This window comes from Sparassis crispa, assembly GCF_003851025.1.
Source record: "Sparassis crispa DNA, contig_000003F, whole genome shotgun sequence".
NCBI classification, from domain to species: domain Eukaryota; kingdom Fungi; phylum Basidiomycota; class Agaricomycetes; order Polyporales; family Sparassidaceae; genus Sparassis; species Sparassis crispa.
Window position 1 is genome coordinate 2,930,893 of NW_020939750.1, and position 26,582 is coordinate 2,957,474.

At 53.3% G+C, this 26,582-nt stretch overlaps 10 protein-coding genes across 10 annotated transcripts; 5 read left to right on the forward strand and 5 right to left on the reverse strand.

Moving 5' to 3' along the window:
- Positions 1-212: 212 nt before the first annotated feature.
- Positions 213-833, forward strand: SCP_0410700 (Nuclear transport factor 2; the record flags this gene model as incomplete). Its single annotated transcript, XM_027757797.1, has 5 exons — positions 213-302; positions 371-442; positions 503-607; positions 659-732; positions 797-833. 5 exons carry the CDS (start codon positions 213-215, stop codon positions 831-833), a joined length of 378 nt encoding a protein of 125 aa, XP_027613598.1.
- Positions 834-2,970: 2,137 nt separating this feature from the next.
- Positions 2,971-6,180, reverse strand: SCP_0410710 (Vacuolar protein sorting-associated protein; the record flags this gene model as incomplete). Its single annotated transcript, XM_027757798.1, has 15 exons — positions 2,971-2,989; positions 3,053-3,284; positions 3,335-3,401; positions 3,456-3,659; positions 3,713-3,767; positions 3,825-3,934; positions 3,990-4,139; positions 4,194-4,526; positions 4,587-4,806; positions 4,857-5,289; positions 5,347-5,404; positions 5,456-5,515; positions 5,570-5,947; positions 5,998-6,065; positions 6,123-6,180. The coding sequence occupies 15 exons, from the start codon at positions 6,178-6,180 to the stop codon at positions 2,971-2,973; spliced, it is 2,445 nt and encodes an 814-aa protein (XP_027613599.1).
- Positions 6,181-6,266: 86 nt separating this feature from the next.
- On the forward strand, positions 6,267-7,972 carry SCP_0410720 (d-4,5 unsaturated -glucuronyl hydrolase-like protein; the record flags this gene model as incomplete). Its single annotated transcript, XM_027757799.1, has 10 exons — positions 6,267-6,676; positions 6,729-6,852; positions 6,906-6,935; positions 6,986-7,085; positions 7,135-7,219; positions 7,273-7,319; positions 7,367-7,463; positions 7,520-7,673; positions 7,734-7,842; positions 7,911-7,972. The coding sequence occupies 10 exons, from the start codon at positions 6,267-6,269 to the stop codon at positions 7,970-7,972; spliced, it is 1,218 nt and encodes a 405-aa protein (XP_027613600.1).
- Positions 7,973-8,741: 769 nt separating this feature from the next.
- Positions 8,742-9,865, forward strand: SCP_0410730 (TATA-box-binding protein; the record flags this gene model as incomplete). Its single annotated transcript, XM_027757800.1, has 4 exons — positions 8,742-9,221; positions 9,285-9,557; positions 9,608-9,697; positions 9,797-9,865. The coding sequence occupies 4 exons, from the start codon at positions 8,742-8,744 to the stop codon at positions 9,863-9,865; spliced, it is 912 nt and encodes a 303-aa protein (XP_027613601.1).
- A 456-nt stretch (positions 9,866-10,321) lies between these two features.
- SCP_0410740 (Tryptophan--tRNA ligase, cytoplasmic) lies at positions 10,322-12,089 on the forward strand (the record flags this gene model as incomplete). Its single annotated transcript, XM_027757801.1, has 8 exons — positions 10,322-10,413; positions 10,475-10,735; positions 10,787-10,906; positions 10,958-11,004; positions 11,060-11,282; positions 11,332-11,770; positions 11,831-11,917; positions 11,982-12,089. 8 exons carry the CDS (start codon positions 10,322-10,324, stop codon positions 12,087-12,089), a joined length of 1,377 nt encoding a protein of 458 aa, XP_027613602.1.
- Positions 12,090-12,413: 324 nt separating this feature from the next.
- On the reverse strand, positions 12,414-14,585 carry SCP_0410750 (Carboxypeptidase Y; the record flags this gene model as incomplete). Its single annotated transcript, XM_027757802.1, has 13 exons — positions 12,414-12,473; positions 12,532-12,690; positions 12,742-12,961; positions 13,014-13,055; positions 13,112-13,142; positions 13,208-13,325; positions 13,377-13,401; positions 13,455-13,545; positions 13,607-13,706; positions 13,763-13,873; positions 13,927-14,057; positions 14,124-14,272; positions 14,344-14,585. 13 exons carry the CDS (start codon positions 14,583-14,585, stop codon positions 12,414-12,416), a joined length of 1,479 nt encoding a protein of 492 aa, XP_027613603.1.
- Positions 14,586-15,061: 476 nt separating this feature from the next.
- Positions 15,062-15,779, reverse strand: SCP_0410760 (hypothetical protein; the record flags this gene model as incomplete). The annotated part of the gene is made up of 3 exons (XM_027757803.1): positions 15,062-15,313; positions 15,367-15,436; positions 15,496-15,779. 3 exons carry the CDS (start codon positions 15,777-15,779, stop codon positions 15,062-15,064), a joined length of 606 nt encoding a protein of 201 aa, XP_027613604.1.
- Positions 15,780-16,646: 867 nt separating this feature from the next.
- SCP_0410770 (hypothetical protein) lies at positions 16,647-20,831 on the reverse strand (the record flags this gene model as incomplete). The annotated part of the gene is made up of 7 exons (XM_027757804.1): positions 16,647-18,974; positions 19,028-19,183; positions 19,237-19,488; positions 19,543-19,597; positions 19,651-19,877; positions 19,933-20,695; positions 20,749-20,831. 7 exons carry the CDS (start codon positions 20,829-20,831, stop codon positions 16,647-16,649), a joined length of 3,864 nt encoding a protein of 1,287 aa, XP_027613605.1.
- A 1,075-nt stretch (positions 20,832-21,906) lies between these two features.
- On the forward strand, positions 21,907-23,047 carry SCP_0410780 (Pyruvate dehydrogenase complex protein X component, mitochondrial; the record flags this gene model as incomplete). Its single annotated transcript, XM_027757805.1, has 5 exons — positions 21,907-21,961; positions 22,011-22,153; positions 22,210-22,272; positions 22,327-22,900; positions 22,956-23,047. The coding sequence occupies 5 exons, from the start codon at positions 21,907-21,909 to the stop codon at positions 23,045-23,047; spliced, it is 927 nt and encodes a 308-aa protein (XP_027613606.1).
- A 298-nt stretch (positions 23,048-23,345) lies between these two features.
- Positions 23,346-24,654, reverse strand: SCP_0410790 (alpha/beta-hydrolase; the record flags this gene model as incomplete). Its single annotated transcript, XM_027757806.1, has 3 exons — positions 23,346-24,086; positions 24,150-24,163; positions 24,222-24,654. 3 exons carry the CDS (start codon positions 24,652-24,654, stop codon positions 23,346-23,348), a joined length of 1,188 nt encoding a protein of 395 aa, XP_027613607.1.
- Positions 24,655-26,582: the final 1,928 nt, after the last annotated feature.

Genomic DNA, 26,582 nt, shown 5'->3' on the forward strand with positions numbered 1-26,582 from the left:
GAAACAACAGATTTACGGCATGTAACATACAAATTTGGGTCAATTCCGCGCGGACAGCCTAGAACTACTTACAAGGATAAATTGTAAACTGTGACACTCAGTCACATGATCGGCGCGCGATCACCTGTGCGCAAAAATGTTTGTTGCAACTTCATCCGGTCATCGAACTTCCATCTATTGCATCCTCTCTGTACCTATAGTGTGACGCAGGCATGGCCGACATTAACACCATCGCAAAGCAGTTTACGGATTTCTACTATACTACGTTTGACACCAATCGTGGCGGCCTGCAGAATCTCTACGTTCGTCCTCGCGATGATCTATGCGATCTGTGCCGCCCCTCTGATCACCTCGACATTCCTCGGTGCAGCGTGACGTGTCCATGCTGACATGGGAGGGCTCCCAGATTCTCGGTGCCAGCAGCATAGCGGAGAAGTTGACGGTGAGCATGAAATATCCAAGTTGCCCGCAGGATCCACGAATCGCAGTCTTTTTCGTGCAGGGACTGCCGTTCGACAAGGTCGTTCACAAGGTCGTGACACTCGATGCACAACCATCTTCACCAACTGTGGCAAGTCTCATCGTTAGCGTGACCGGCCTACTGCTGGTAAGCTTTGTTATTGGACCCATTTCTCCATGAAGTACATATCTTGTGCAGGTTGATGACGGTGCAAATCCTCTGCAATTCAGTCAGGTCTTCCAACTTATACCAGACGGCGGAAGTTACTACGTGTACGGATCTCCTTCTAATGTCTCCATTCTGTGCGCGATGCTAAACTGCAATTTGCAACGGCAGGTTCAATGACATCTTCCGCCTCAACTACGGAGCATAAATCGAGATGGACTCTGTGATGATTTGCTATTCGTATGTTCTAGTAGGCTGCTAGTAAGATAGGAAGTTCTCTATGATCACGACGTAGATCAGCGATCGTTGACCAAGGAGAAGTTGTTCCACAGTAAGTACTTTGTTGTCGCTGTAATATGATTGCCCCCTTCATGGAAGTGTGTGGTACTTGTCGTGACCTTCACCAGATCGTATGTCTTTCGACACTAAACAACCGCGTGTAGGTCGTCCGGCATAGCCTAGGTGCTGAAGTGAAAGGTTGTTCCACCCAGACAGCGAAGTTCTAGTTGGAACGAAGGTCTAAATGACCTCCAGAGTAATTCCAGTCGCGCTTGGTAGCTCATCGCGATCGTCTTGCTGCTCGGACTGCCCCAATCCGTCGTCTTCCTGTTGATGTTTTACGCCTTATTTTCGAGACTGGATTCGCGGATGCTGGGGACATACATAATAACAACCCAGTCTGGGAGAGCATGTCGTTCTCGATACGCATTGCGTCAGTGTGTCGGGTGTGGAGAGACGTCGCGGTCCAGACATCCCTGCTATGGCCAGCTATATTCATTCTTTTGGATCGCGAACGCTCGCTCGGCGCCCTGGGTTCAACCATACAGCGGACTCAAAGCCGGAAGCTCCAAATTGTTATAGCAGAGCCTTTCAGACAATTAGGTCCTCCTTAACCATGCATATTGGTCTCTGGGGTCATGCGGTTACTGGTTGAATACATCAGCTCCTGGCAGTCGATGAATATTGACATGTGGAGTATCGAGACCGCCCGTACATCGGCTGCCCTTTGGGGTGGCCTCGCAGATAGTCTGGAAGAAATGTGCTTGGTTTGCCACGACAAGCAAGGCAATTACTTCGACCTTAATCTTCATGCTCCGAAGTTGCGCACCTTGGTCCTCCGAGAAGCTCCGTGCCTTCTTCCACAGGGATTTTTCCTGGCCCAACATTTTCCTGCGTTAGAACATTTAACTGTAGAAGGAGATGCTCTCCAAGAGCTCATGGGATCAGATGGGATGCGCATGGAAGTCATCCGGATCGTGGCCCCTTTGCAGCATCTCACTAGCCTTCATCTGTGCTGCTTAGAACCTGGGTCTGCGTTGTCATTTCAAACCCACTACAACCCGGTGACACTGGCATCCTTGGAACAAATCACCTTCGAAGGTTTGCATCTTGATGATATCTGCCAATTCTTGTTGATGTTCAAGGCTCCGCGGCTGTCCAAAATGCGCTTATATTGTCCCTGCATACATAAAATTTATCCCCGCTCTACATACATCGCCGACCATACCACCTATTTCCCCCGGCTTCACACCCTCGTTATCTGTTGCATGTACGGCATGGTGCTCAGAATAGATTGGCCTTTGATGCTTTTTCTCCAAGATTTCAGGGTTGTCGAGGTCGCAGGCTCTGATTGTCACACAGTTGGCGACCACATTGCCGAGCTCATTGGACGCGCGGGTGGCGAAGACTGTGCCATTCTACATTGGTCGCGATGCCTCCCTCGACTGGTATCCATAGAAATTAATCAGACCGATGGAATCTCTGTCGAGTTACTTCGTCGGACCGTGGAAAATCGCCGCGTAGCAAGCCTTGCAGACTACACAGATCTCATAGGCGTCGGAATACCGACTGCAATTGAAGAGGTCCATGTATGCACGGCCATGGCGCTGTTGGACGAGCACCGTAACTGGTTCAAGGAAAACGTTCGGGCCTTTTCGTGGTCAGCGACGGAGAAGGCGAGCCTAAGGCTCAGGCTGCGGCTGCCGATGAATGGGATCCTCCATGTGGCTGGATGCGGATGACCTTCACCCCAGATACTGCAGCTGGAGTATAAATTACGTTTCCGAGGGTGAGTTGCTCTTCTGTTTCTTGCACAGATTTTGTGCGGGGTTGCATCGAACAGATACAGATACGAAGACACACTAGCAACAGCCAAGGTGTGAGCACGACGACAGCATCTGCAGATCGAATCATAAGTCCAAGAAGTTGCAGGGCTACCGTTTAGTAACATCTAGTGTACCAGAATCCATGTATAGGGGGTATTATAGAATACGCATATGGAACAAAACACCAATCAACGAACGACTACGACGCCTGTCTAAGGCTCGACGAGGCACAACTCAGTCTCAAACTCCAGAGACGATCCTGCAAAATTGATGAAGACATCAGGAAACAGCTCATAGTCGACTATCCAGCAAGGGCACTTACTCCTCCGCCTTGTTAAGCGCCTGCACCATCTGGATGACCTCCTTCCTGCGGTTGACAACGTACTCAGACTCCTTGAGGAGGTCATCCAGTACTTCAGGCTTGTACAATTCCTGTAATAGCTCTCGCTGGAGGTCGTCCTTAGAGTGAGTCACAAGTGTCAGCGAGATGGCCTTCGGCACCATGTCAATCATCTCGCGCTTGACGATGTTGAAGTATGAGTGGATAAGAAGCTCTGTGATACAAAATGAGCACAGGGATGACTTGAATGCATAGGGAACGCACTAATAACTTCCGTCTCGATGGTCTCACGCTCGTTCAACGCAGCCTGCGGTCGGATGTTCGCCGGTGGCTACAGCGTGGTTAACTCCTACGGGACATTGAGATATGGCCGGATTGCACTTACTGCATCCATAATTGCGACACCCTTCTTCTTGGGCGCGTTCTTAGCAGCAGAGAAGAACGACCCGAAAAAGCTCTGATCGTCTTTCTTCGCCTCAACATCAAGATCGCGGTTGTTATTGATTTGTGCGGCCGTAAGCTTGCCGCCCTTGACATCTTGTGGTGGCGGCTTGCCTGCGTTCATGCGTTCGCTAACCATTGCCATAGCCTGTAGAACCTAGCTAAGTCAAAGAACATTGTCACTGCATAGACTAGACTGACACTGAGGCCATTCAAGAAGTCTGGATGCGTTGTGTTGACGTAACACGCTTGCATGCTGGAATAAGAATAGATCATGAGCAGCCAGCTGGACCGTAGGACTGTACAGACGCACGCAACCAGGTCCGACACAAGCTTTGTCGTTGGGTTCATGGCAGTCTTGAAGAAGTTGACGACCACGTGATTGAAGCGATCTTTCAAGGCAGGATAGCGCCGGAATGCTTGCTGCAGGCATATTGCCAGATGAGCAGAGCTCCCTAGGTCGAGAGATAAAACTCACGATCTTCGCCAGCAATTGACCGAGTATGCGGATCAATTCGTCATATACGAGCTGGCAACACTTCTGACTTGGGTCCTCCAGCCGCTTGATCTGCTGCTTCACAATGACTTCAAATGCTTGGGTACCGACGAATAGCGATGGTGTCGAGCCCTAAAGTCATACAATGAGTTTCTGGGATTAAAGTAATAACGACAACAGCCTTACCGAAGAGTTGTACAAGATCGTGCGAATGTCACCGTCCTTCACCTGGTCGAACGGATCAATGGTCCTCACGCCATTGTTGAATAATTCGTGGAACACGAAGCTGATACGGGCACCGCCGGAAAGCTCATTCACAGACAGGTCGTTCGTGTTACCGTCGATTGTCGTGCGGAATTCAGAGCAAAATTCGGTGATAACAGAAAGAACCACGTTGGAGGAGCTGCCGTCCCCAAGCGGCCCACCCAAACTTTGCAGCTCGGCGTTAAATTTCGACAGTTGCTGTGCAATGCGAGCTTTGATGTCGGGAAGGGTCGCGCGGATATGCGCCATGAGGATCTACAGAAATTTGAGGGCACGTAAGAGCGCGTGCTGGTCGGGCGCTTCGAAGGAACATACCACATTCAGTTTCCGCGCAAGGAAGGGTGTGCCGCAGTATTGCGCCTTGCCCTTGTATGCCGGGTGGTTCTCGAAGAACTCACGTTCGAAGTCCAATGCGGCACTGATGGGCTTGTTGCTATCAATATCGCGCTGACCACGATTGACTACAGGGACATAGCCCAACCGCAAGGGAATGACCCGACCAGCAAGAATGTCTACGACATCAGTGCCTTGGTCCCTGTTATACATAAGTACAATGTGCTACCAGATCAATCTACCGAGACTCACATCAGGTCAACTTTGGTCAGAACACCGATAGTCCTTTGGCCCTCTGGATCCACCTCCCGAGCTAGCTTCAATCCATCTGAGTTTGCCAAGTCCGTATTCGCAGCTGTTACCGCCAAGATGATACACGCCGGTTTGGAGATATACTTGAGCAACATGTCCCTGATCTGCTTCTCAATATCCCGCGGCTGGTCTCCTACAGGCACTTTTGTGAGACCAGGAAGATCGACAAGTGTCAATGTGAGGACATTGGGGGAGAAGATGCGCAAGTTGATGGCCTGTGGTGAGATGCCCGCGTTGCGCCCCGTCTTGGCTTCAGTATCGCGAACGATCTCTGCCCGAATTTTGTTGAAGTCGTAGAACTTCTCGCCTGGCAGGTGCAAAAATTCGCCCCATTCATGCTCGTTGGCGTGCTTATCGTCCCCGTCGATTTTGGCTTTGGGCGTTACGTCACGATTAGCGGCGTACTGACACGAAGGTGGCGAGAACTTACTAGCAGCACTACCATTCGGATAATGGGGAGGCGGTTGGCGGTTAATAAGTTGGAGAACCTGAACGTCGTTGTGTCAGCAAATGAACTGGATGAAGAACGCAGGTCTCACCAATGGACGCCGCGTCACAATACCCGTCCCTCTAGGCAAGAAGTCTCGCCCGACAATGTTCTAGGACGTGGTAGGATCAGCAATCACAAACGAGGAACATAGACGGTCGTATACCTCTAGCACGCTACTTTTGCCGCTACTTTGACTTCCGAGCACACATATCTGCGGAAGGTCTATTTGGGATGCCGATGAGCCTACGGCGGTGAACACATCCTGGAGTTTGTTGACGACCGAGACAATTTCTGTGCCAAGTCCCGCCGTTGCCATGTTCTGACTGAGTGCTGTGTAGTCGTAAAAATGAGAGCCTGCAGAGAACAACGAGGAAAGGGAGTGAGGTGCAGCAGGGCGCTTCGGACTATCACCAAACTTGGCCAAAGATGCGTACGTAAACGCGCTGCGGCTGCGCCCCTGCGGACTCCCTGCGGTCACTGCTTTGGCCAATTCGATTCCAATTACATAACGTATTCGGTCCCCACGTCGGATGGTCTTCTCCTACCTCATGACATTTATCGAACGCAAGATTGGTGGTGCAGAGATTTTACGTCCCCGTCGCGCAACGGCGTTTGCAAGGGCTCGCGCACTGAAACCGGGAAGGTCTTAACCTGTTTGTCTGGCTCGCGATAACTCAGGGAGTCAGGCTGCCTTTGTCGCTACGATTCTTACCTACCCAACATCGCACGTTCTCCTTTGGCACGAGATGCATCGCGGACCGGTTTCAAGAACATCGAGTACAAAAGAACAAATGGATCTTCCAAAAGTTTCGTCTTACTTTCCACCTGGTATGTTCAGACTTCACCCCCTCAGCCCCCCAATGCTTGTACTCCCTGCCCTGGTGCTAGTTCTGTCTCTCTGCAAGGTTCATGCAGCACAATGCGAGCCTGTTCTGCCACCAGCAGAGCTATATTCTCCCCTGGTCGCTCAGAAAATTTTGAGAACAGCTCTCACGGAGCATGAGCCTGCCATATACCCTCAGTATACCGACCGCACCGCAGGGGACTGGATTTACTTCGTGCCCGACCTCTGGACGTCCGGCTTCTTCCCTGCTACACTGTATGCTATGAACACTCGTGCTAAGCTCTGCCACTCGAAAGCCGGAAATACATCACAATGGCTTGAACTCGGGCGACAGTGGAGTACGGCAGAGGTTCCGCTCGAACACAACAACACCGTTGGTCACGACGTCGGGTTCCTGAGCTACCCGTTTGTGGAGGAGCTTGCCGTGTCGGTTCCTATCCGCTTACACTGTGTGCTTGAATGTTGATTCAGTGCTTAGAAATCCGGAGAACGAGACTGCTATAAATGCTGTAAACACATTCGCTACGGATTTGGCACTGCGCTTCAGCCCCATCGTAGGCTGCACGAGAAGCTGGGATACGGCGGATCCGACCGACTTCGAAGTGTGTCTGTTGCGCTTTGCGCGTCTCTGCGATGTCCCTGACTGAACTTCGAGGTGATCATCGACAACATGATGAATCTTGAAGTATGGTTGCTTGGCCGGTGCAGTTTTAGCGCCGCTAACTTCTGTTAAAGGTATTGTTCGTATCTGCATCACTGACAGGAAACAACACGTTGCGCGAAATTGCCATCTCGCATGCCACGAAGACAATGGAGAATCACATCCGGCCTGACGGTATGTCTATATCATAATTGATCTTTACGTGTCAGTGGAACTCTTGCAGGCTCGTCGTTCCACGTTGTAGAGTATAATGCCACGACTGGAGCTGTCGTGGCACGTTTCACAGCACAGGGATACGCGAACAACAGGTATGCTGCGCGTGAATTTCGCATTGCACCAAGGTTCACTAAGTAGCCCGTAGCACGTGGAGTAGGGGACAAGCTTGGGGTATATATGGCTTTGCGAATAGTGCGTTTTGATATGGAGTAGATTTCTAATTTCTGATTATTGCGCAGTGTACATGCACACTCGGGAGACGGACTTCTTGAACACCTCGCGTCGCATGGCTTCGTACTTCCTGACCCACCTCGCAGCTGATGGCATCGTACCGTGGTACGTATTCACTCATACTAGAAACAACATAATCTCTCATGCCTTGCGTCGAATAGGGACTTCAATGCGCCGCTGAATCCTCCCCGACCTGCAGACTCCTCGGCAGCGATGATTGCAGTGAACGGTCTTCTCTTATTGTCTCAACAAGAGCTGTTGTTGAACCCACCCAACGTAACGGGCTCCGCGTACTACGTCCACGCGGCACTACAGGTACGTGTACCGTCGCGTCGCAAGTGGGATTTCAACGAGACTCACTGCTCGCGAATGCAGGTCTTGCGGGACAATACAGAATTGGCGTGGCGCCCTGCATGGCAGAGCCTGCTGGCGAATGGCACCGTCAATAATCCGGCAGGAGAAAACCTCACGGGCATTGTGTACGGTTCGTCGGCGTGTCTATCGTGCCAACAGCTAACTTTGTCCGGTGATCTTATGGAAATCATTATACAGGTGACTATTTCTTCGTAACGGCTGGAAACACACTGCTTTCCATGGACCTTGCGACTTGCTAGATGTGACGGTGTACATAAGCCCAACCTTAGTATTGACATTCGTCTTCTTGCTGGGGTACGGAAATGCATACTGAGCTTTCCAAACTATATATTGACCAGTGCGCCAATAGTGACGATACTTGTGAACATATAAGATGATTATAGTCGCTTGCTCACAAGGCACAGATTGGAGACCTACGCAGAAACGAACAATCACTACGTTATCATCGACGTGTACACGCGCGCACGAAGCTGGGGTCAATCAAATTACCGGCCATTTTTACATCTCAAGCCGATTCTCCAGAAAGGAAGTCGAGGAACATCCTCCTTGCCATGTCAAGACATCCGAAGAGAAAAATCTGTTGCAGATGCTCCAAATCTGCCACAAGGCCGTTGTCAAGGAACGCGAAGCTTATCTCTAGCAAGCGCCCAGCTTCTGATTGAAAAATCTCCGCTATGTCGAGCGTCGACCAGCAGGACAGAGAGAATACAACCAGACAGCGAGCGAGCGAGCAGCGGTCGACGAAGGACGGCGCCGCCACGAGCAGCGAGGACAGGAGGCCAAGGTCGAAGACGGAGTCATTGTGGACGGTCGAGGCGCTTATAAAGCAAATGCAAAATTTTCAAGCGGAGTTTGAAAGCAAAGGTATATAAGGAGGGGTGGTGCGGTGGTTGTGATTTCCCTCCCCCATCCCGTGCCAGCGTCCGCTTTTCCCACGGTCGCACATTTTCGCAATCAATTTCGCGCTTTTTTGGGCACGACTCAACGACATTAATACCACTCTCCGTCATGTCTTTCGCGCTCCCTGCTCGCCAAGTCACCTTCGGCCGCTCGGCTCATGTCCCACCCCAGCAGCAGCAGTACCAGCCACCGCAGCCACAGCAAACCAACCTTGCTCTTCCGTATGCGCCTAATTCCTATGTTGCGGGACCATCCAGCCTTGCCTTGCCTGGCCCCCAGGCTGTTGCGCAACCGGTCGTTGCATATCAGCCACCACAACAGCAGCAGGCGTCAGTGCAACAGCAGACGCGACACCTGCAGTCGCCGGCGAGCAATAGCCAGACCATTGCCATCGCTGGCCCTTCCACTCCCACTGCGACAGCTGTCCCTGCGACACCAGCTCCTCTGACGCTGGAGCAGCAGCACATTACCGCCGTCGAGGGCATTGTCCCGACACTCCAAAATATTGTCGCGACGGTCAACCTCGACTGCCGACTCGACCTCAAGACGATTGCGCTACACGCGAGGAATGCGGAGTATAATCCCAAGGTTTGTATTCTTGCTTTGTGACATTGTGTGAGTGTCGGACCTACATCCGTCATCGCACTATAGCGTTTCGCCGCCGTCATCATGCGTATCCGCGACCCGAAGACCACCGCCCTTATTTTTGCGTCGGGCAAGATGGTCGTTACGGGTGCGAAGTCAGAGGATGACTCGCGGTTGGCGTCGCGCAAGTACGCGCGTATCGTACAGAAGCTTGGCTTCGACGCCAAGTTCTCTGAATTCAAGATCCAGAACATTGTGGGCAGTTGTGACGTGAAGTTCCCCATACGGTTGGAAGGACTTGCGTATAGCCACGGACAATTCAGCAGCTACGAACCAGAGGTGCGTAATCTCTTCTTCGTCCTGACATTCGTTTTTGACACGAATTCCAGTTATTCCCTGGTCTGATCTACCGCATGATCAAGCCCAAAGTCGTACTGTTGATCTTTGTGTCGGGCAAGATTGTGCTCACCGGTGCAAAGGTCAGTTCTTCCACATTTTCGTAGATTTCATGTTCCATTACTGCGATGGAACGTATGTTGCACCTTTACTGACACTGTCATTTGTCTTTGACCGCATAGGTCAGAGAAGAGATTTACACGGCGTTCAATACGATATACACCGTGTTGTGCGAGTTCCGGAAACCATAGACCGCATTTTTCCTTGTATCCTCGCTCGTCCACAGCATTATGTGTCGCCGTTGGATGGCTGGGTCTTTCCTGATGGCGGCAGGGGCGATGGTGCTTCAGGTGCCGTAGAAAATAATGGACTACGATGCAAGTTGAACGCGTTATCACCCTCCGTTACGACATGACGTACATCCATAGTATACGATCCTCCTAACCCTGCATCCTGTTTATTGTCACTGTAGCATCGTACTCAATACATTATCGTTACAATTCTTACATTGTTTTGCGTGTTCCATCATTTCTGAAGCTGTACAATTTGCGACAGATATGATCTGAGATTTAAGTAGATGTGACTCAGATTTCATTAAAACTGCAATCACACTCAGCACACCGCCATCATACCCTGGCAGCTGCTGAGCCTCGTACATTTCGTTGAGAGTCATTGTTATTATCTGCTTCATTTATTCTGCGACAACCATGAGCACTGGCAGCATCCCAGACGGTGTAGCGACCTCAGCATCTACGGTGATCGAGGCGATCACCTCTACCATCGCTAATACTTCTCTCAAGTGTGTTCTCCATTCGTATCCTATTCTATACATCAGTTCATCTCATCTGTGTAATACTCAGAGCTGAACATGCAGCAGCCACTCCTGCGGCCCCAGAGGTGAAACCTGCGCCTGAGGTGCACGCGCACGAGCAAGTCGTGACGCCGTGGGACGTGCAAGGATCCGTCTCGACAGATGGCAAGCAGCTCGCGATTGACTACGACAAGCTTGTCGCGCAGTTCGGCACGCGCATGGTCGACAAGGCCATGCTCGAGCGCTTCGAGCGCCTCACGGGTCACCGCCCACATATCCTTCTCCGCCGCGGGATGTTCTTCTCGCATCGGTGCGTTTTACCTGCGTTGCGCTTTGAGTGGGAGCTGACTAGCTGGTTCAGGGATTTTGATAAAATTTTGGACCGGTATGAGCAGGGGAAGCCGTTCTTTTTGTACACTGGGCGGGGTCCGAGTAGCGACAGTATGCATCTGGGACATATGGTGCCCTTCCTGTTTACAAAGTGCGTGTCAACAAATTCTCAGTTATATGCATACATCTAACCGTCCTGGAGATGGCTACAGGACGTCTTTGACGTTCCACTAGTTGTCCAGCTGACGGGTGAGCTGCCTCTTTTACCCTTGATTCACTCAGAACATCGATATATGCGCGGTAGACGACGAGAAATTCCTCTTCAAACACGAGCTCACCCCAGAGAAGACACACGAATTCGCACTGCAAAACGCGCTAGACATCATCGCCGCGGGGTTCAAGCTCGAAAAGACGTTCATATTCAGCGACTTCGAATACCTCGGCGGCGCCTTCTACCGCAACGTCTCTAAGATTTCGCGGCAGATCACGATAAACCAGGCGAAGTCCACCTTTGGCTTCAATGACTCGTGCGTACGCTCGCTCGCGCGCATACAGCTATCTTTATCTCCTTCGCAGCGACAACATTGGGAAGATACACTTTGCGTCTATCCAGGCCGCGCCCTCCTTCTCGAACTCCTTTCCACAGATCTTCGGAACCACCTCCAACATACCCTGTCTGATCCCCTGCGCGATCGACCAGGACCCGTACTTCCGGCTCACGCGCGATGTCGCCGTGAAGCTCAAGTACCCGAAGCCGACGCTCCTCTTCTCTAAGTTCTTCCCTGCGCTGCAGGGCCCGCAGACGAAGATGAGCGCGTCGGACCCCAACTCGAGTATATACATGACGGACACACCGAACCAGATCAAGAACAAGATCAACAGGCACGGATTCTCCGGCGGGCAGGAGACCGAGGAGGAGCACCGCAGGCTGGGCGGGAACCCGGATGTCGATGTTTCGTATCAGTATCTTGGGTTCTTCATGGAGGACGACGAGGAGTGGGCGAAGATGGGAGAGGTGGGCCATATGAACCTTTGTGTGCATTGTTTTGCGATCTGACGATAGTTTTCTCCACAGGAATACCGTGCAGGTCGCTTGCTGACAGGCCAGCTGAAAGCACAGTGCATCCGGCGTTTGCAGGAGTTCGTAAGGGGCTTCCAAGAGGTACGCGAACATTCGTCACTCAGAGGATCGGAAATGCTAATCTGATTACATTTTCACTTTACAGCGCCGAGCCCAAGTCGCGGAGGAGACCTTGCGGGCGTTTATGGATCCCAACCGGAAAATTGTGCCAACATTCGGCAAGAGCAAAGCGGCAATCGCGACCAACGCTTAGGTGAGGAGTATATATATGAAGTAGTTCAAGGTCATGTTGTAGAACTAGACATGTCGATTAAGATCGGTGTTGGTACTGGCTGATGTTGAATTCTGACCGCTCTTCTCCGGCGGAGTTGTCGAAGGTATTTCTTCTTATGCAGGTGACAGCAAGGGTTACATCCCCAAGATCATGATGTTGATTTACACGAGAGGCATTGATAGATCTCATTCATTCCGTTCTTGAACGTCTCTACATCGCACCCCGCTCCGGATACACCAATAATGGGGAAAGACTCTATAACGGCAAAAGCTGACGGTCACCTCCTACTCGTCTAAGTATTGTTTAAACATCCAGCCAGCGGTTGACCATTGCCAAGGATTCCACAGGCTTGTCGTAAGGGACCTGCATCAAAAGAAGTACATCAACTCAGCGCTTTCCCCCATACGATTGAGTCCCCTACCATGTGTCCGGCTCCGTAGATCGTTACGAAGGTCAACGGGCCCGAAGACCTTGTCAGCCCAGCTACCTTGCCATTGACGGACCACTCTGTGAGAGGCTTAGACGTAAAGTCCTTCTGTCCCGTCCACTCTAGTGCGAGCGTCATGCGCTCGTTCCCAACCTACGACCTAATTAGCGTTTCATCCTGCAGGAGCACGGTGTATCGCCCTACCCAGTTGCATATCCAGTCATTCGCACCGACGTAGATGAGCGTGCGTATGCCGCGCTCGAGTAGGGCTGCGATATAGAGCTGCGTAGGGAACATGGCGTCCAGCGCGTCGTTGAAGGCATGGCCCACGACCTCGCTGCAGCTGCTGAAGTTCCCGACGATGGAGGGGTCGACGCCCAGCAACGCACGGACGTCTGGCCTGTCGAGGTAGGACCCAATAGCCCTGTAGCGAGCATGATCAATCCATAGGCGCGTGCAAGATGACGGGAGCGTACTTTGTCACGGGGTAACAGAGTGTGTCTGCGAGCTCGCCGTCGCTGCGGCACAATGGATATCAAGAAGCTATTCCCGCAGCTACGTCAGATGGACTTACCAGGGCTTGCTGATGTCATACGGGTTGTAGCCTATTGTCGGCGTGAGGGCGTTAGGCGCATCCACACAGTGATCAATGACAAGCCTGATCACAAACCGGTTTGGAAGAAGGGCATCTCTATCTCTGATGCACAGAATGAATAGGCTGCCTGGCAGTTAATAGCATCATAGGAGTCCCTGCATCCCTCTTTCAACCACTTCTCGCAGCGTGGCAGCTTGGGGCAGCATCAGTCCCGTCAATCAACGCACAGAAAGAGTGGACATACTGCCTGTTTCTGTCGTACACAGGAACTGGAAGCGAGCATAAGCGCCAAGTTTACGGTATTGTCGAACACGAAGCCCACCTGATCTCCACTATTGGCTCAGCCGACATGGGTCTGCATTGCATGTCGTAATACGACGGGCTCATAGTCACAAAATCAGTGCAGCCGTTGCCTGTCAGAACGACGTTCAACTCTGAGCTCCCTAGCTGAAGCATGGGTCGTGAAAGACGTACCTATCATAACCGATTTGAGGTTGATGGGATTTATGCCAGCTTCAATGAGCTTGGCGTTCTGGTCATAAACCTCAGAAGCAAACACGGGAATGTAGCGGCCCTGTTGGAAGGCATGATTGGTTTGGACAACACTGACGAAGGTATGTACACCCATACACCGTAGGATTCTCCTGCCATATGGAAAGCATTTCCTTTGAACTTGCTGAAGTGCTCAAAAAATATGGCAACAAATGCCGCAATGTCCTTAGCTGCCTCCTCGGTCGTGCTCTGAAAGGAATCGAATCAACAGCGAAACTAAAATGGACGTAGTAAGAACTCACGACAGCTTCACCGTAATCTGCGTACGAAAAGCCAACGCCGATAGGCTGGTCTATGAAGAAAACATTTGCCTTCTCGTTCCAGGAGTAAGGGTTGTAAGAAGTGGCGTTAGGGTTCGTCACCCTGCAAGGACCTGTTCCGAATATTTAAAAAAATTGCACAAATGTCACAACTAGAGCTACAGAGAAGGTAATCTGACCAAGCTCCATGAACAGGCCCAGAGACGACGAGCAACCCGGTCCTCCGTTCGTCCAGAATATGACATCGTCATTGGTCGGGTCGTTCCTGCTCTCGAAGAAATAGAAGAACAGGTGACGAGCCTCGATGTCAATGTAACCGGTGTATGCCCTGATCGACGGGATCTTGCATGAGGGTCTGACTTGGGTTTGATCATATGAATGACTGCAAAACGCACTCACCCCACGCTACCGTCGCAGAAGTCAGACTTTTTGATACGCACATCGTAGTTTGGGAACGCTGGATGGTTTAATGTCGTCCAACGAGAGGTGGAGAGGACACCCAAATCCCCCACGGGAGAGAATAATCCTGCATCGTATCTCTCTGAAGCGAGAGGAAGCCGGTTCTTCAGGACGAACGGATGTTGAGCTGCGCTGGTAGCCACAACGCTTAGGCAAAGCAGGCTCAGCGAGAACATGAACATGATGGCACAGTTAGAGCCCTGGAGACGCTAATGTGGATGCTGGGGCCGTTTCCTGAACTTACGGTACCTTTGATGAATCAGTCAGCTTGAGCACTTGTCGTATGGTCACGGTGGTGCTGGCCTTCGAACAGATAAGGTGTGTATTCACCTGAGGATCAGATTCACAGATGGAAGTCACGGAGCCCGCCATTCCGTTGACGTAGATGCAAATAAACGGTAGTACGACGTGATAGTGGGAACAAGCATTATCGATGAAGCTAAAGCAGTTGCTGCCAGCTAACATTAATCATCGTACTGATTTGTAGGAACTGCCAAACGGAAGCCACCGCAGGTAAAATTGACTGCAAGCCTGATATGATATCCAGGGAAAGAGGATAGATCCCAGTAAAAGAAAGTCGTCGACACCGTAAAACCCAATCTAAGCCGCCACAAAGAGCCTAAGACCCAAAGGGAAAATTCAATCTCTAAGTCCGGAGTCATGAAGCAATCCCTACGTCAAAGCCTCCGCCGTCCCCCGGGTCCTCGTCACGATTAGCGACAGACATATGATCAGCAACGCGGTCCCGCCGCTTCTTCTCCATGATGAGGAAAGTGACCACAATCATATCGATGTCTAACGTCGACGGCTGGATTTGGAGGAGCCACTTTCGCTCGCCACGAAAGAAGCCTTCCCGGACTACGTCCTGGGTGAAACGTGCGACTTCTCTGCGTGTCTTGTTGTCGGTGAGCTGGAATGACACGTTAAAAGGTTCCGATAATCAAGAGTGCAAGCACCACTTACGACGAAACCGATGCCCTTCACTAGCTTCCAGCGATACTCCTCGTCGTCATTTCCCAGGAAATGGCGTGTGCTTGCATGCCCATGAGTCCACCCAACAGCGTCAGAGTGATTCTGGCACGGCAGACTCACTGGCTGAAGTGGCTTCCCAGCTTGTACAGGAAATCGCAGACCTTCAACTCCTGGATCTGCCCGTCAAAGACATTGCTCCGCACGACCGGATGCGCGCCCCACCTCCGCCATTCCACCTCCGCCACAACGCTGTCCATTTCGGAGTCCGCTGGACGCTTGATCACCGTGACCGCAGGCCCGCCGAAAGTGCTCCCCTTCGTTGTTGCGACCTGGTAGTGGGCAATGCCGTTCGTGGAGACGAGGGTTGTGTGCTCCGGGTCATTCGGAACAAAGTAGAGATTCATCGAGCGGGTCTGGACGATCCTGGAAGGATGCAAAGTGGAGCGGTGGGGTGAAGCAACGGCGGTCACGGACCATGGAGGGTTGACAAAATTCCTCCACAGTGGGGATCCGTATAAATGTTTTCAGGGAGTCATTCGTTGGACCCTTATAGGTGGGAGACGATGGTCTAGAGCCCCGAGCGATCAATTAAAATTCTGACCAGTAAAGCAGTAGCATCGAAGCGCTTGTTGTACTCACTTGCGTGGCAGACTAGCACTCACTCGTCCAGTACATGAAATTGACTGCCCCGAGTTGAAATATCCATTGTAGCGTCGCCAAGACTGAATTGACCTGATTAATCAATGCAGAGCGTAGTAAAAGAATGGATAGAAGCATGAGCGCTTGAGCCTGTACTCAAAGTGGTACCTTGGGTCAATCTACAATCCCCTTTTACGATATAAAAATAGCTGACCAGAACACCGGCGGACTCAGTAGACCAATGGCGTTACATGTTCGGGTCCAAGTAGCCAGATGTTATCCCAACTTGCCAGTACAGGGTCAATGCTGAAGCGCTGAACGTCGGAAAGCGATGCATATCAGGAAAACGACTGCGCTGTCTTTTCGTACTCAGAGTTTACTCTGACGACAGTTGCATCACGTTCACCTAGATCATCGACGTTAATTACTTAGTCCTGAGGGTAAGCTAGCGTACCTGCCACTACTCACGATATATTTGCCCGAATGCACTGTATTGTGTAACAGATGTGGAAACAGCGGAGTAAATGTCAGACATGTACATGCCCGATTATGGATACAGTTATGTTAAAACCGCTCACAGACTTGAATACGCATCCTAAGCCCGACGTTCAACGACGGGCTTACCACTACCCTTATAAGTCCTTTGCGGCGGAATGTCTATGCCCGTTGGCAGATCCGGAAGCGAACTTGAACACCCCCACGGTATTCCCAAAGCCAGCCAAGCAAACCGACGTTCTGCTCACTAGCGGCGAGACGCGAGTGAAGTGCAGCCGCGGAATGACCGCGTCCACCTTCCTGCGCTTCGGTAGCGGGACCGTCACGCGGCCGTGCGTGCCGTCGAGCCCGAGCGCTGCTTCGTACCTCCTTGGAGATGGTGGGTCATCCGGAGGATCGCGGTTCAACACAGTTAGCGTCGACGCCTGCAGCAACGATTCCGCAGGATTAAACGTCCACAGCTCCCACCGCTCCAGTGCGGACGTGGGCAATCCACGGGAGGACATCGTCTTGCCCAGCACGTGCGCTTCACCGTTGCTCTTGAACGGCGGGCGGGGCCTGCGGCGGACACCAACGATCTTGTCATCTAAGGCACCCCAGCAGCCGCGCTCGTACGTGGCGTCCGCGACGTGCGAGATGGAGAGGTTCTGCCAAATTGTCGGGGGAGCGGTCGACGCGAGGAAGCTTGACAACGGCGTGACATCTTGTGGGCCAACCGGATGGACGTCGCAGTCATCGCAGTCTGCGTGGACGAAGAATGTGTCAAAGTTCCGCCGCGGGTCCTTCTCCGACACTCGGCGCGAGTGCACACCGTGCGCAGAGACGCGGAACATTGATATATCTGGTGCTGGGGCAGTTGAGAGCGACGAGACCCGAGAGCGGGATCGCGTGGGCGTCGTCGTGCCTGTAGAAGACACAATCGAGACAGCGCTTCCGCTGCGCGACCGGTGCCCGATGATACTGGTGCCCAGTGTCTGTTGCGGCTGGTTTCTAGGACAGGAGCAGTGACGCGTCGGCAGCGTAACGTATCCGCGGAAGAATAGCACCACATTCCCCACAGAAAACGTCGTGAGGAACCCTTCGACTGGGAACTCCCCGCACACGGCACATGTCCGCGCGCGGACGGGTGTGATACGCAAATTGCCAATATCGCCATACGGCTCGTCGAGGATGGCGACGCACTCGCCCGTCCCACCGTCCCACAGCGAGACGATGCCTGCCCGCGTCGCCGCGCCCACGACGAGGCGACGCTGCCCGTCGAGCTTCAATGCACACACGTGAGCCCGCATCACCAGATCGGTCGGGTTGCCCGCGGCGAGGCAGCACACTCTCGACAGTAGCCGGTCGGACCCCCCGACGTCACAGAGCTCCAGCGTCCCATCATCGAGCGCGAATCCCACGAGCAGCCGCTCATCTGCGTGCACGGGAAGGAGCAGTGACTTAACCACCGAGGCAGGGAGCGACGGCTTGATATAATGCGGGCCCACAGGTGATTCTAGATCCCACCTGGTGACCGTCCCGTTCTCGTACGTGGCGTACAAACTCGCAGCCAACTCCTTCGAGGCAGTAGCCGCCACCAAGTCAGGCACATACCCAAAGCACAGCGCAGAGACCGACGAGGAGTTATTGATGAGCGTCAAATTCGGCAATGGCCTGACCTGGTCCTTTCCTACAGCCCACATCCCGACGACACCCGACCCCGTACCCACAGCACACACCGACCCCGCCTCGTCAACCGCAACCGCAGTGAGCGCCATTGCTGCTGACGGTGTGCTCGTACCACCCAGGAGTAAACCCGTTACGTCCACTGTGACGCGAGTCCCGCTCTCGACGAACCATACGACGAGCTCGTTCTGCAGCCCGACCGCGGCGACGACCCCGCCGTCCGTGCTGGCCGCAACAAGGTCGACGTCGGTGGGAAACGCGCGCGGGAGCGTTGTGAATGCGCAAGCGCCCTCGAGCGACGGCACCTCGTCTGAGGCGGGCGGGGACATGTCCGGCTCCGGGCGGTTGCGCTGCGCCTCGAGCAGCTCCGCGTCTTTGAGGAGGTACAGCAGCAGCGCGTACAGCAGCAGCACTGTCGTGCTGATCGGGAAGACCATGCATTTGAGCAGCCACATTACGGGCTTCCACAGGCGCGAGAGGCGGGTCCCTCGAGCGCGGTACTGTTTCTCATAGTCTAATGCTAGTGTAGCCTCATCTGCCTGCGCGTCGTTGTCGGGAGCAAGCACAAGGATCGTGGGAGACTCAATGCGGATGTGCACGCGCGGGTCGTCCGCGGGGTTAAGTATCTGCCAGATGTGGAACGCGGGGGAGATACGGTCGGCCGCGTCCGCATTCGCATTCAGATTCGCCTTGCGCAGCTTCGCGAGCGCGCTGTGGTGCAACGAATTCCGGACGTCCTCCCGGTCGCGTGCGGTACTCGGGTACGTCGCGTAGTACAGTGTCGCGGTAATCGCGAGAAGCTACAAGGGGAAGGGGTGAGTGCGCCGTGGCGTCGGGTGTTATGCGCACGTACGAGAAGGAGGCTGAGATTCTTTGCCGGGCGGCCGCGTAGGGTGCTTTGAACGAACGCTACCGCTTTGCCCCACGGCGAGCGTGGACGCTTCGAGCTATTCTGCTGCGGTACGTTCGCCGGCATCAGGGGTGTGCCCTGACGGATAAGTTCATCTAACTGAGAGGGATAGATTTCAACGACGGCTTCCGGGACCAAAGGGGAGCACCTACTTCTAGGCGCTGTATATCTATCGACAAGACGGTGACGAAGAACGTGTGGACGAGGAACCAGTGCGCGACAAGCACCACGATCGAGAACGCGCAAAATTGGCGAATCGCGCCGGTGGAAAAGAAAGCGATGACGCCGAGGACGGCGTTGTATGACACGGACTTGAGCGTGTTGGACGTGCCCGCCTTGCTCAGCCCCTGTGCGACACGCTCCTTCACGGGCAGCGTGACCGAGGTCTTCAGCACAGCATCCACCTACACAAACCGGTGAATCTAGACTGAGATGGTTATGGGATGATGCGAACTTACGATATGGAACATGTTCTCAACTCCAATGAAGATGACGATAAGGGGCAACAGCTCCCTGTCAACTACTTCTGAGCTTGCGGTAAGAATAACTGCCAAAAGAGAACATACCATGGGACCATGGTTGCTCTAAATCCTACAAGTGCACAAACGCTAATACTCGTGAGAGTACTGACCAGAATTTCGACTATTCCTGTGGCTGCGAGACCAGTACGCGAGTGAACGGTATCCATGCGTCTCATTGTAATGGCACAGTACACGAAGAAGAGGAAGTACGCAGTGAGACAAAAAACGGAAAGAACCGAGAGTCGGCTTCTCGTCGACGACTCTTTGTTGTACTGCTCTGAGTCAGGACACCGCACAGAAAATACAAAAAAATGGGACAATGCTCACTTCTAATGCTACTAGCCTCGGCGTCTGAGCTTGCACGACGAGGTCGCCGCTGTGTCCAGCGACCTCCTCGAGTACATGCAACCACTGGTAATGGCCAGCATTCCCGACACAATCTTTGTCGGGGAAGAAATACGTGAGCGCCAGGAACATCGCAGCATCGATGTTCATGGGCGAGGAATCATGAAGGGCGCGACCGGTCAAAACGAGCTCGGGGCCGATGGGTATACCGGAGACAGATACGTTATGCAACAAATTCAGGGTGTCGAGGACATCGCGGTCAGCGAGCAGCGTTTCCTCATTATGATTCCAGTACGCGAGCGGACTGAGATGGAAACACCCTCCGTCTGGCTCCGCGAGACAGCGGACGTGGCGGGTGGTGAGCGTTGCTGAGATGCGGCGTTCGAGTTCGAGTGCGGCGAGGAGGGTATCGTGGTTGAGGGCTGAAAGCCCGTCCTCCTGGGACACGCCGCTGACCAGGAGGCGCTCAGCGCGCAGGATGCCGTCCATGCCGCAGCGGGCGCGGGCAACGGAGTCCTCACGGACGCGCAGGTTGGCGTGTCCCTCCCAGAGGTGGCGGAGGTCGTGCTGGGCGAAGTAGGTGGACATGTCGTCCGGGGTGAGGAAGGAGTCGAGGACGCGGAGGGTGAAGCCGTCGAAGAAGTGGGTCTCTGGAGATGTGTATATGGCGATAGCGGGAAACAGGAGAGCGGTGATGACGACGGCAGACACGAGGATGAGACGGATTTGGTGGGTCGCGCAGTGGCTGGAAGCGCGCGTGAGTTCATATGCTGCTGGCACTCTCGACGGGGTACTCACATGCCAAAACGATGGAAAAAACTGGTGCCAAAGGCGCGTGCGCGCCGGAGGATCGCGCTGGGTATGCGCGCCGACATCTCCATGGAGAACTTGCGGTTCAGAGTCTGTATATGCCTAGATAACGTACAGAGAATGGTATGCGTGTTGTGCACTGGCAATAATTTTGAGTAAACCACGTCAACACGCGTGCACGGTGCGTGAATAGATGCTGCGCACCTAACAATCCAACGCGGATGATGGCGAAGTGAGAGCACAGAATTAAGTCATAACGCGCTAGCCCATAATGCTGGAGAAAAGGAGTCGTCACCTGCGAAAGATTTGCATCTTCTGGAGGGCCGAGACGACGAGGGCGAAACTACTGTAGCGACTCGGAAACTGAGCGAAACGACTGTGTGACATGTGACATGTCGACCTACACGCGGTGACGTGGGACAAGTGACAGGAATTGAATAAAATTAAGTCGAGAGACGCAACAAAACGACCGTTCTGCAGCATCGTGCTTGCATGTTCTTGTTTGAGCTCTGAATTTTTATAACTGCCAAACCCCTCAGTTTGAATCCACAGAACACTTTGGGTACTGAAGGTTTACGACCAATCCGGACGGTCACGCATCACAAGGGTTTTCAACCACAATGCTGTAATATTTTCTCTATTTATGAGAATTTCTAAGATTATTCAAATATCCGAAAAAGGCAAAACTTGTCCAGATTGGTCCAAAACGTACAGTAAATTTGACGGACAAGGTCTAATTGAAGTATTCCTTTCAGCGATCTGTTCCGGTCACCATGGGCCGCTCTATCAGCAGTGTGGATAGAAACTTCATGTCCAGGTTGATAATACTACAGACAGTGTATTCGACGTTCCCTCTCGCACCGGGTTGGCGCAGGTGGCAATGCCTGGCGGGAGGTAAGTTACCTCCCAAAAAGAGCAGTATTAGCACTCAATTCTTGCTGAGGGCCAGCCTTCGCTGTGCAGTTTCGCTGTTGGCGAGGCCCCTTTGCTAAGAGTCTTTCCCACAACAAGTACTAGGCCGCGGCTGCACTGTTCAACGACGGACGAGGCGCGTTAACGTCAACGCCATTGCGGGATTTCCCGGCCCTACTGGTCCGACTTTCCGCCAACCCGTACTAGCTCTCCACCCCCACTTCCCCACCCGTCATGCTCTCCGCCCGCCGTCTTTACGCTGTCGTTCGCTCGACGTCCGCCCGAAGATGTGAGTGCGACGCGTATCGCTCGCTACACCGCTTACCCCATTTGTGCAGGCTTGCACGCCTCGGCTGTGCGTCGGGCAATCACCAACCTGGGCATGCCCGCCATGTCACCCACCATGACCGAAGGGGGCATTGCACAGTGGAAGAAGAAGGAGGGCGAGGCCTTCTCTGCAGGTGACGTGCTCCTCGAGATTGTGCGTCGGCTCGGTGACTGCACGCGTATGTACTGACGCTACTTCTCTGTGTGCAGGAAACGGACAAGGCGACGATCGACGTGGAGGCCCAGGATGACGGTGTCATGGGCAAAATTTTTGTCTGTTTCTATCGCTTTTACCAATTCTTCTTGTTCCAATATTAAGTATATCAGGCCCCAGACGGCACCAAGAACATCCCCGTCGGAAAGGTCATCGCGCTCCTCGCAGAGGAGGGCGACGACATCTCTAACCTGCAGGCTCCAGCCGAGGAACCAGCGACTCCAAAGCCCGCTGCTGCACCTCCTCCGCCTGCGCCCACACCCGCCCCACCGCCCCCGGCCCCCACGCAAGCTGCCGCCCCTGCGTCCCCAACGGTCCAGCCAGAGTCCGAGCGCCCGCTCTTCCCTTCCGTCCTCCGCCTATTGGAGGAGAACAATATCGCGAACGCGGACGCGATTACAGGCACCGGCGTACGCGGGATGCTCACCAAGGGCGACGTCCTCGCATACCTCGGCCAGGCCAGTGGGCCGCTAGGCACCTTCAAGGAGGAGGAGGAGGCTAAGCCCACATTCAAGCCGACTGCGACTGCGACTGCGACTGCGACCGCGACCGAGGCCGCGACCACGACTGCTACCGCACCCCCGCCGCAGAAAACGGAGGAACCGCAAGCGCTCGACGGCCCTGCTATAAGGAGGTTGATTGTTGGCAATATGTTGGCAGCATCCTTGAAGGCGCGGGGACTCCCAGGTACGCGTTTACGGTTTGTGATGTGTCCTGCGTAGTTGACGCACTATTTATGCAGTCCCCCCTGCGGATTTCGACTCCATCATTAGTGACTATCTGCCTCCTGCGAAGCCTGCTCCAACTCCTGCTCCCTCTTCTAAGCAGTCTTAATCTAAGAAAGATCCTGGGTACCTCGAGGGATTACACTAGTCTTCGTGATAGCACTCCAGCTTTATATTGTGCTACTCGAACCGAAATTATGGGTACTTCGTGGAATAACAACTCCGCCTTGTACCTGTAGGCCAGTGTATGTCTTTGAGCACCAGCAATCACAGCAATCATCACGGTGAGACAATAGAGTATTTTGTCCTGCCAATTCACGAAATGTGAAGGAAGTTTCCAGCCAGAACGACCAACAACGGTTAAGAAATAATCCGAGTCCTCCGCTCAACAATAATGGCCCACCGCCTCACAGCTTCTTGACCCATGCTGCAATCTCGCGCAGCGTATCCGTGCGCTCAGGCTCACACCACGCCGCAGTCAAGTAATCGTGCGTCATGCCCGGCCCCTCGATATAAACCACCCTTTCTTCACCAATATCCGCGCGCATCCTGTCCCGCAGTGTGCGCATCGGGTCGAGCGTCATTTCCACCTCGCCCGTCACGATACACGTCTGCGGCATGCTAGCGAACATCCCAGGCACGACCTCCGCCTTCAGCGAGCCGGGCGAGATCCAGGCGCTCGTTGCGGCGATCGAGGCAGGGAGGCGCCCCACGAGCCCCGCTTTCGTGTATCCGCTCTCGAAGATGGCACCTACACAATCAGTGCCCGCGTTGCGCACCATGGATGAGTCCGGGCCGGTGTGGGTGTCACCCCAGTCGACCGTGGGCGACAGCATGAGCAGCCCGCCGGGTGCGGGAAGGGTAGGGAGAGCCGCAGCGACGAGGTAGCGCGCAAGCGCGAACGCGAGGGCCCCGCCCGCGGAGTCCCCGCTGATAATTATGTCCTGCGGAGCGAATCCTAGGTCCAAAAGGTAGCGGTATCCCGCGAGCGCGTCGAGTAGCGCGGCGGGGAAGGGGTTGGCCGACTCGAAGGGCGGAGCAGAACAGAGCCGATACTCGATCGCGAAGATGCGCTCGGTCGGGAAGTGCACAAGGAAGCCGCTCAAGCAAGTGGTGACCATCTGAGCAGACGGGTTGGCAGAGCCCATCTGTGGACAGAGTGTACAGACCCTCAGTGTGGAAGTAGCATGCATCCCGAACGACATACGCACCACATATCCACCGCCTGCAAACACGCCGCCTCATGAATCCATCTGAATTGAAAATCCACGTGAGACACTCACCATGCATATGATATACGACCTTCTCTCCTGAGGCCGCCTTCTGGCCTACATTCCCATCTGCATCCCTTGCTCCATACCAGAACCCACCCGTCCTAGCTGCCTTCACGCCGTTCACCTCCGCCATCTCGCGGAGATCGCCCACCAGGGGCTCCGGGGCAGGTTCGACCCACACGAAACCCCGCTTCTTCGCGTCCCGCGCGATCTTCTCAAGCGATTCCACCGCGGGCGGGCGTGTCGCGTACAACATGTCCACTATGACGCGCCCGACTTTGATGACGAGCGTCTGGCACAGGCTCCATGCCGGGCACGGCCGCCACGACGGGAGCAGGTTCGTGAAGGTCCAGTACGGAAGCCGCACAAGCAGCATCGTGGAGACGGTGTAGACGATATAGGATGTCCTCGCTGGCTGGTTGCGATACGCGAACGGCGGCATGTCTGGTGTGAATCGGGGGGCGTACCTCAAAAAAGCGGGGTTTATACACGAGCACTGCTCCCTGCGCGAGCCCTCAAGTAAATTACTTATTAGGATCGACGCCTAGAAGCCTCAGGGTTGCTCAGGCGTTAGAAACTCGAATAGTAGTGCCTGTAGGACTTCTTTGACCTCGGGAATCAGCTAACGGTAGTCCTTAGGGCTATGTATAGCCAACCGGTCAATGAACTGCTGTCCTGCAACTCTGGGACGAGGCTGAAACCTGTGTCATGACAAAATTCTTCGCCGAACGGAGATAAATGTGCTCGCAACTGGCACACCTGAAACGCTCTGAATAAGTACGTGACCTCGGTTAAATGCAGGATTTCTGCAACTCACACTGTATGGTGGCCCTTCGTAGGTGCAGCAAAATGTTCACGCTAAGAGCAAAGATATAGCAAGGAGCCATATTAATGGGTGTAGATGTATAGTGACTAGCAGTTGACTAGAAGCGTAGTAAACAAAAATCTTCAACACACACATTTTGGACACATTTCGACGAAACTTACTTCAGGTACTTATAGATCACCTCAAAACTGTAGTGGTAAGCCAATGAGGAGGCCTTTTCCACCCATGGCCAGAGCGGTGCATTTAATGTGGTCCGAAGGCAAAATGATCGAAGGGAGTTTCGTCGATAAAATGTGTCTATCGGTTTTGACTTCGCTGAAAGCCCACCAGTGAAGTCTACGGATATCGCGAGGAGCGAAGGTTGAAGCAGAGTATCTGCTTCGGGACACTCGTCAAGAGCTCTTGCCAAACACTGGGGTGCAAACAACCAATTTGATCGTAATGTACGCGTGACGCGTACATGACCGTGACATGCCAATCATCGATCATCATAGACGATCGCGATTTTCTTGATATTATGTCTTCCACCGTTGAAATACTATGGGTTACCACTCACTCGGCGGACCCTGTAAGTCGGCAGTTTTCCCATGTATAGGGAGGATTCGGGTCAAATGTTCTAAGCGGCGGGAATTTGACCTGAGAATGCGCACCTACCCCAGATTATTTCCTTATATGGGGGCTTGGGGGCTGCCGACTTACAGGATTCGCCGAGTGGTAACCCATAGTATTCGAGCAAGTAATCGACGAAGTAGGGGATCTCATATTTTTGCGCCATCCCGATGATCACATCTCTATGATACAATACACAAGAAGAGACTTGATAGCTTGCGCTGCAACGTGCACTGCGTGGTATCTCCGGAGCCTTGCGAACCTTGTCAGCTTCGTAGTTCTCCTGGAAGTTGAGCAGCTGGCTGGGTTTGCAAAGTTGATGACAAAAAAACCTTACTTGGGTAAACTTGTGAGAGACATTATTCTCCGACCATCCATTCCTGTTTGCTTCCCTGCCTGTGAACTTCATAATGCAGAATTCCCCTTATTGCTTGCCGGAAAGCTGAGAAGATTAATCCACCTCAAACTAACTGACACCGACTGGATAACAACCACAACTCACAATAGTTTCTTCACGAGCCTATTGGAATTCACTTCAGTCACCACTCTCCGCCTTGTACGCGTCCATTTTCGCAGTCTGTGTGACTTCGGAAGAATTGTGTGCGCGCTTCCTTCCCTCTCCTCCTTTTTGCAGATCTCTCAAATGGGATAACTACTCATACGATTTCCGGGTGTTGCGCCGCTTCGCCGTGCAAATGAAGGATGTCGAATCGCTAGATCTAGGCTTGGGGCTGCACTACGCAGTCGATTCCATTAAATTGTAGGAAGCCGCCATGACACACAATTCCCTTCGCTCTATCATCGTAATTAGCGAATTTTTTTGTTACGGATATGGACATGGGCTTGGGGCATCTGTGGGCATCTGCAGGTCCGTCTTGCGTTGCGTGGGAGTGTCTCTTTATATCCCACTAATTTGCCTAGATGTCGAACGCACA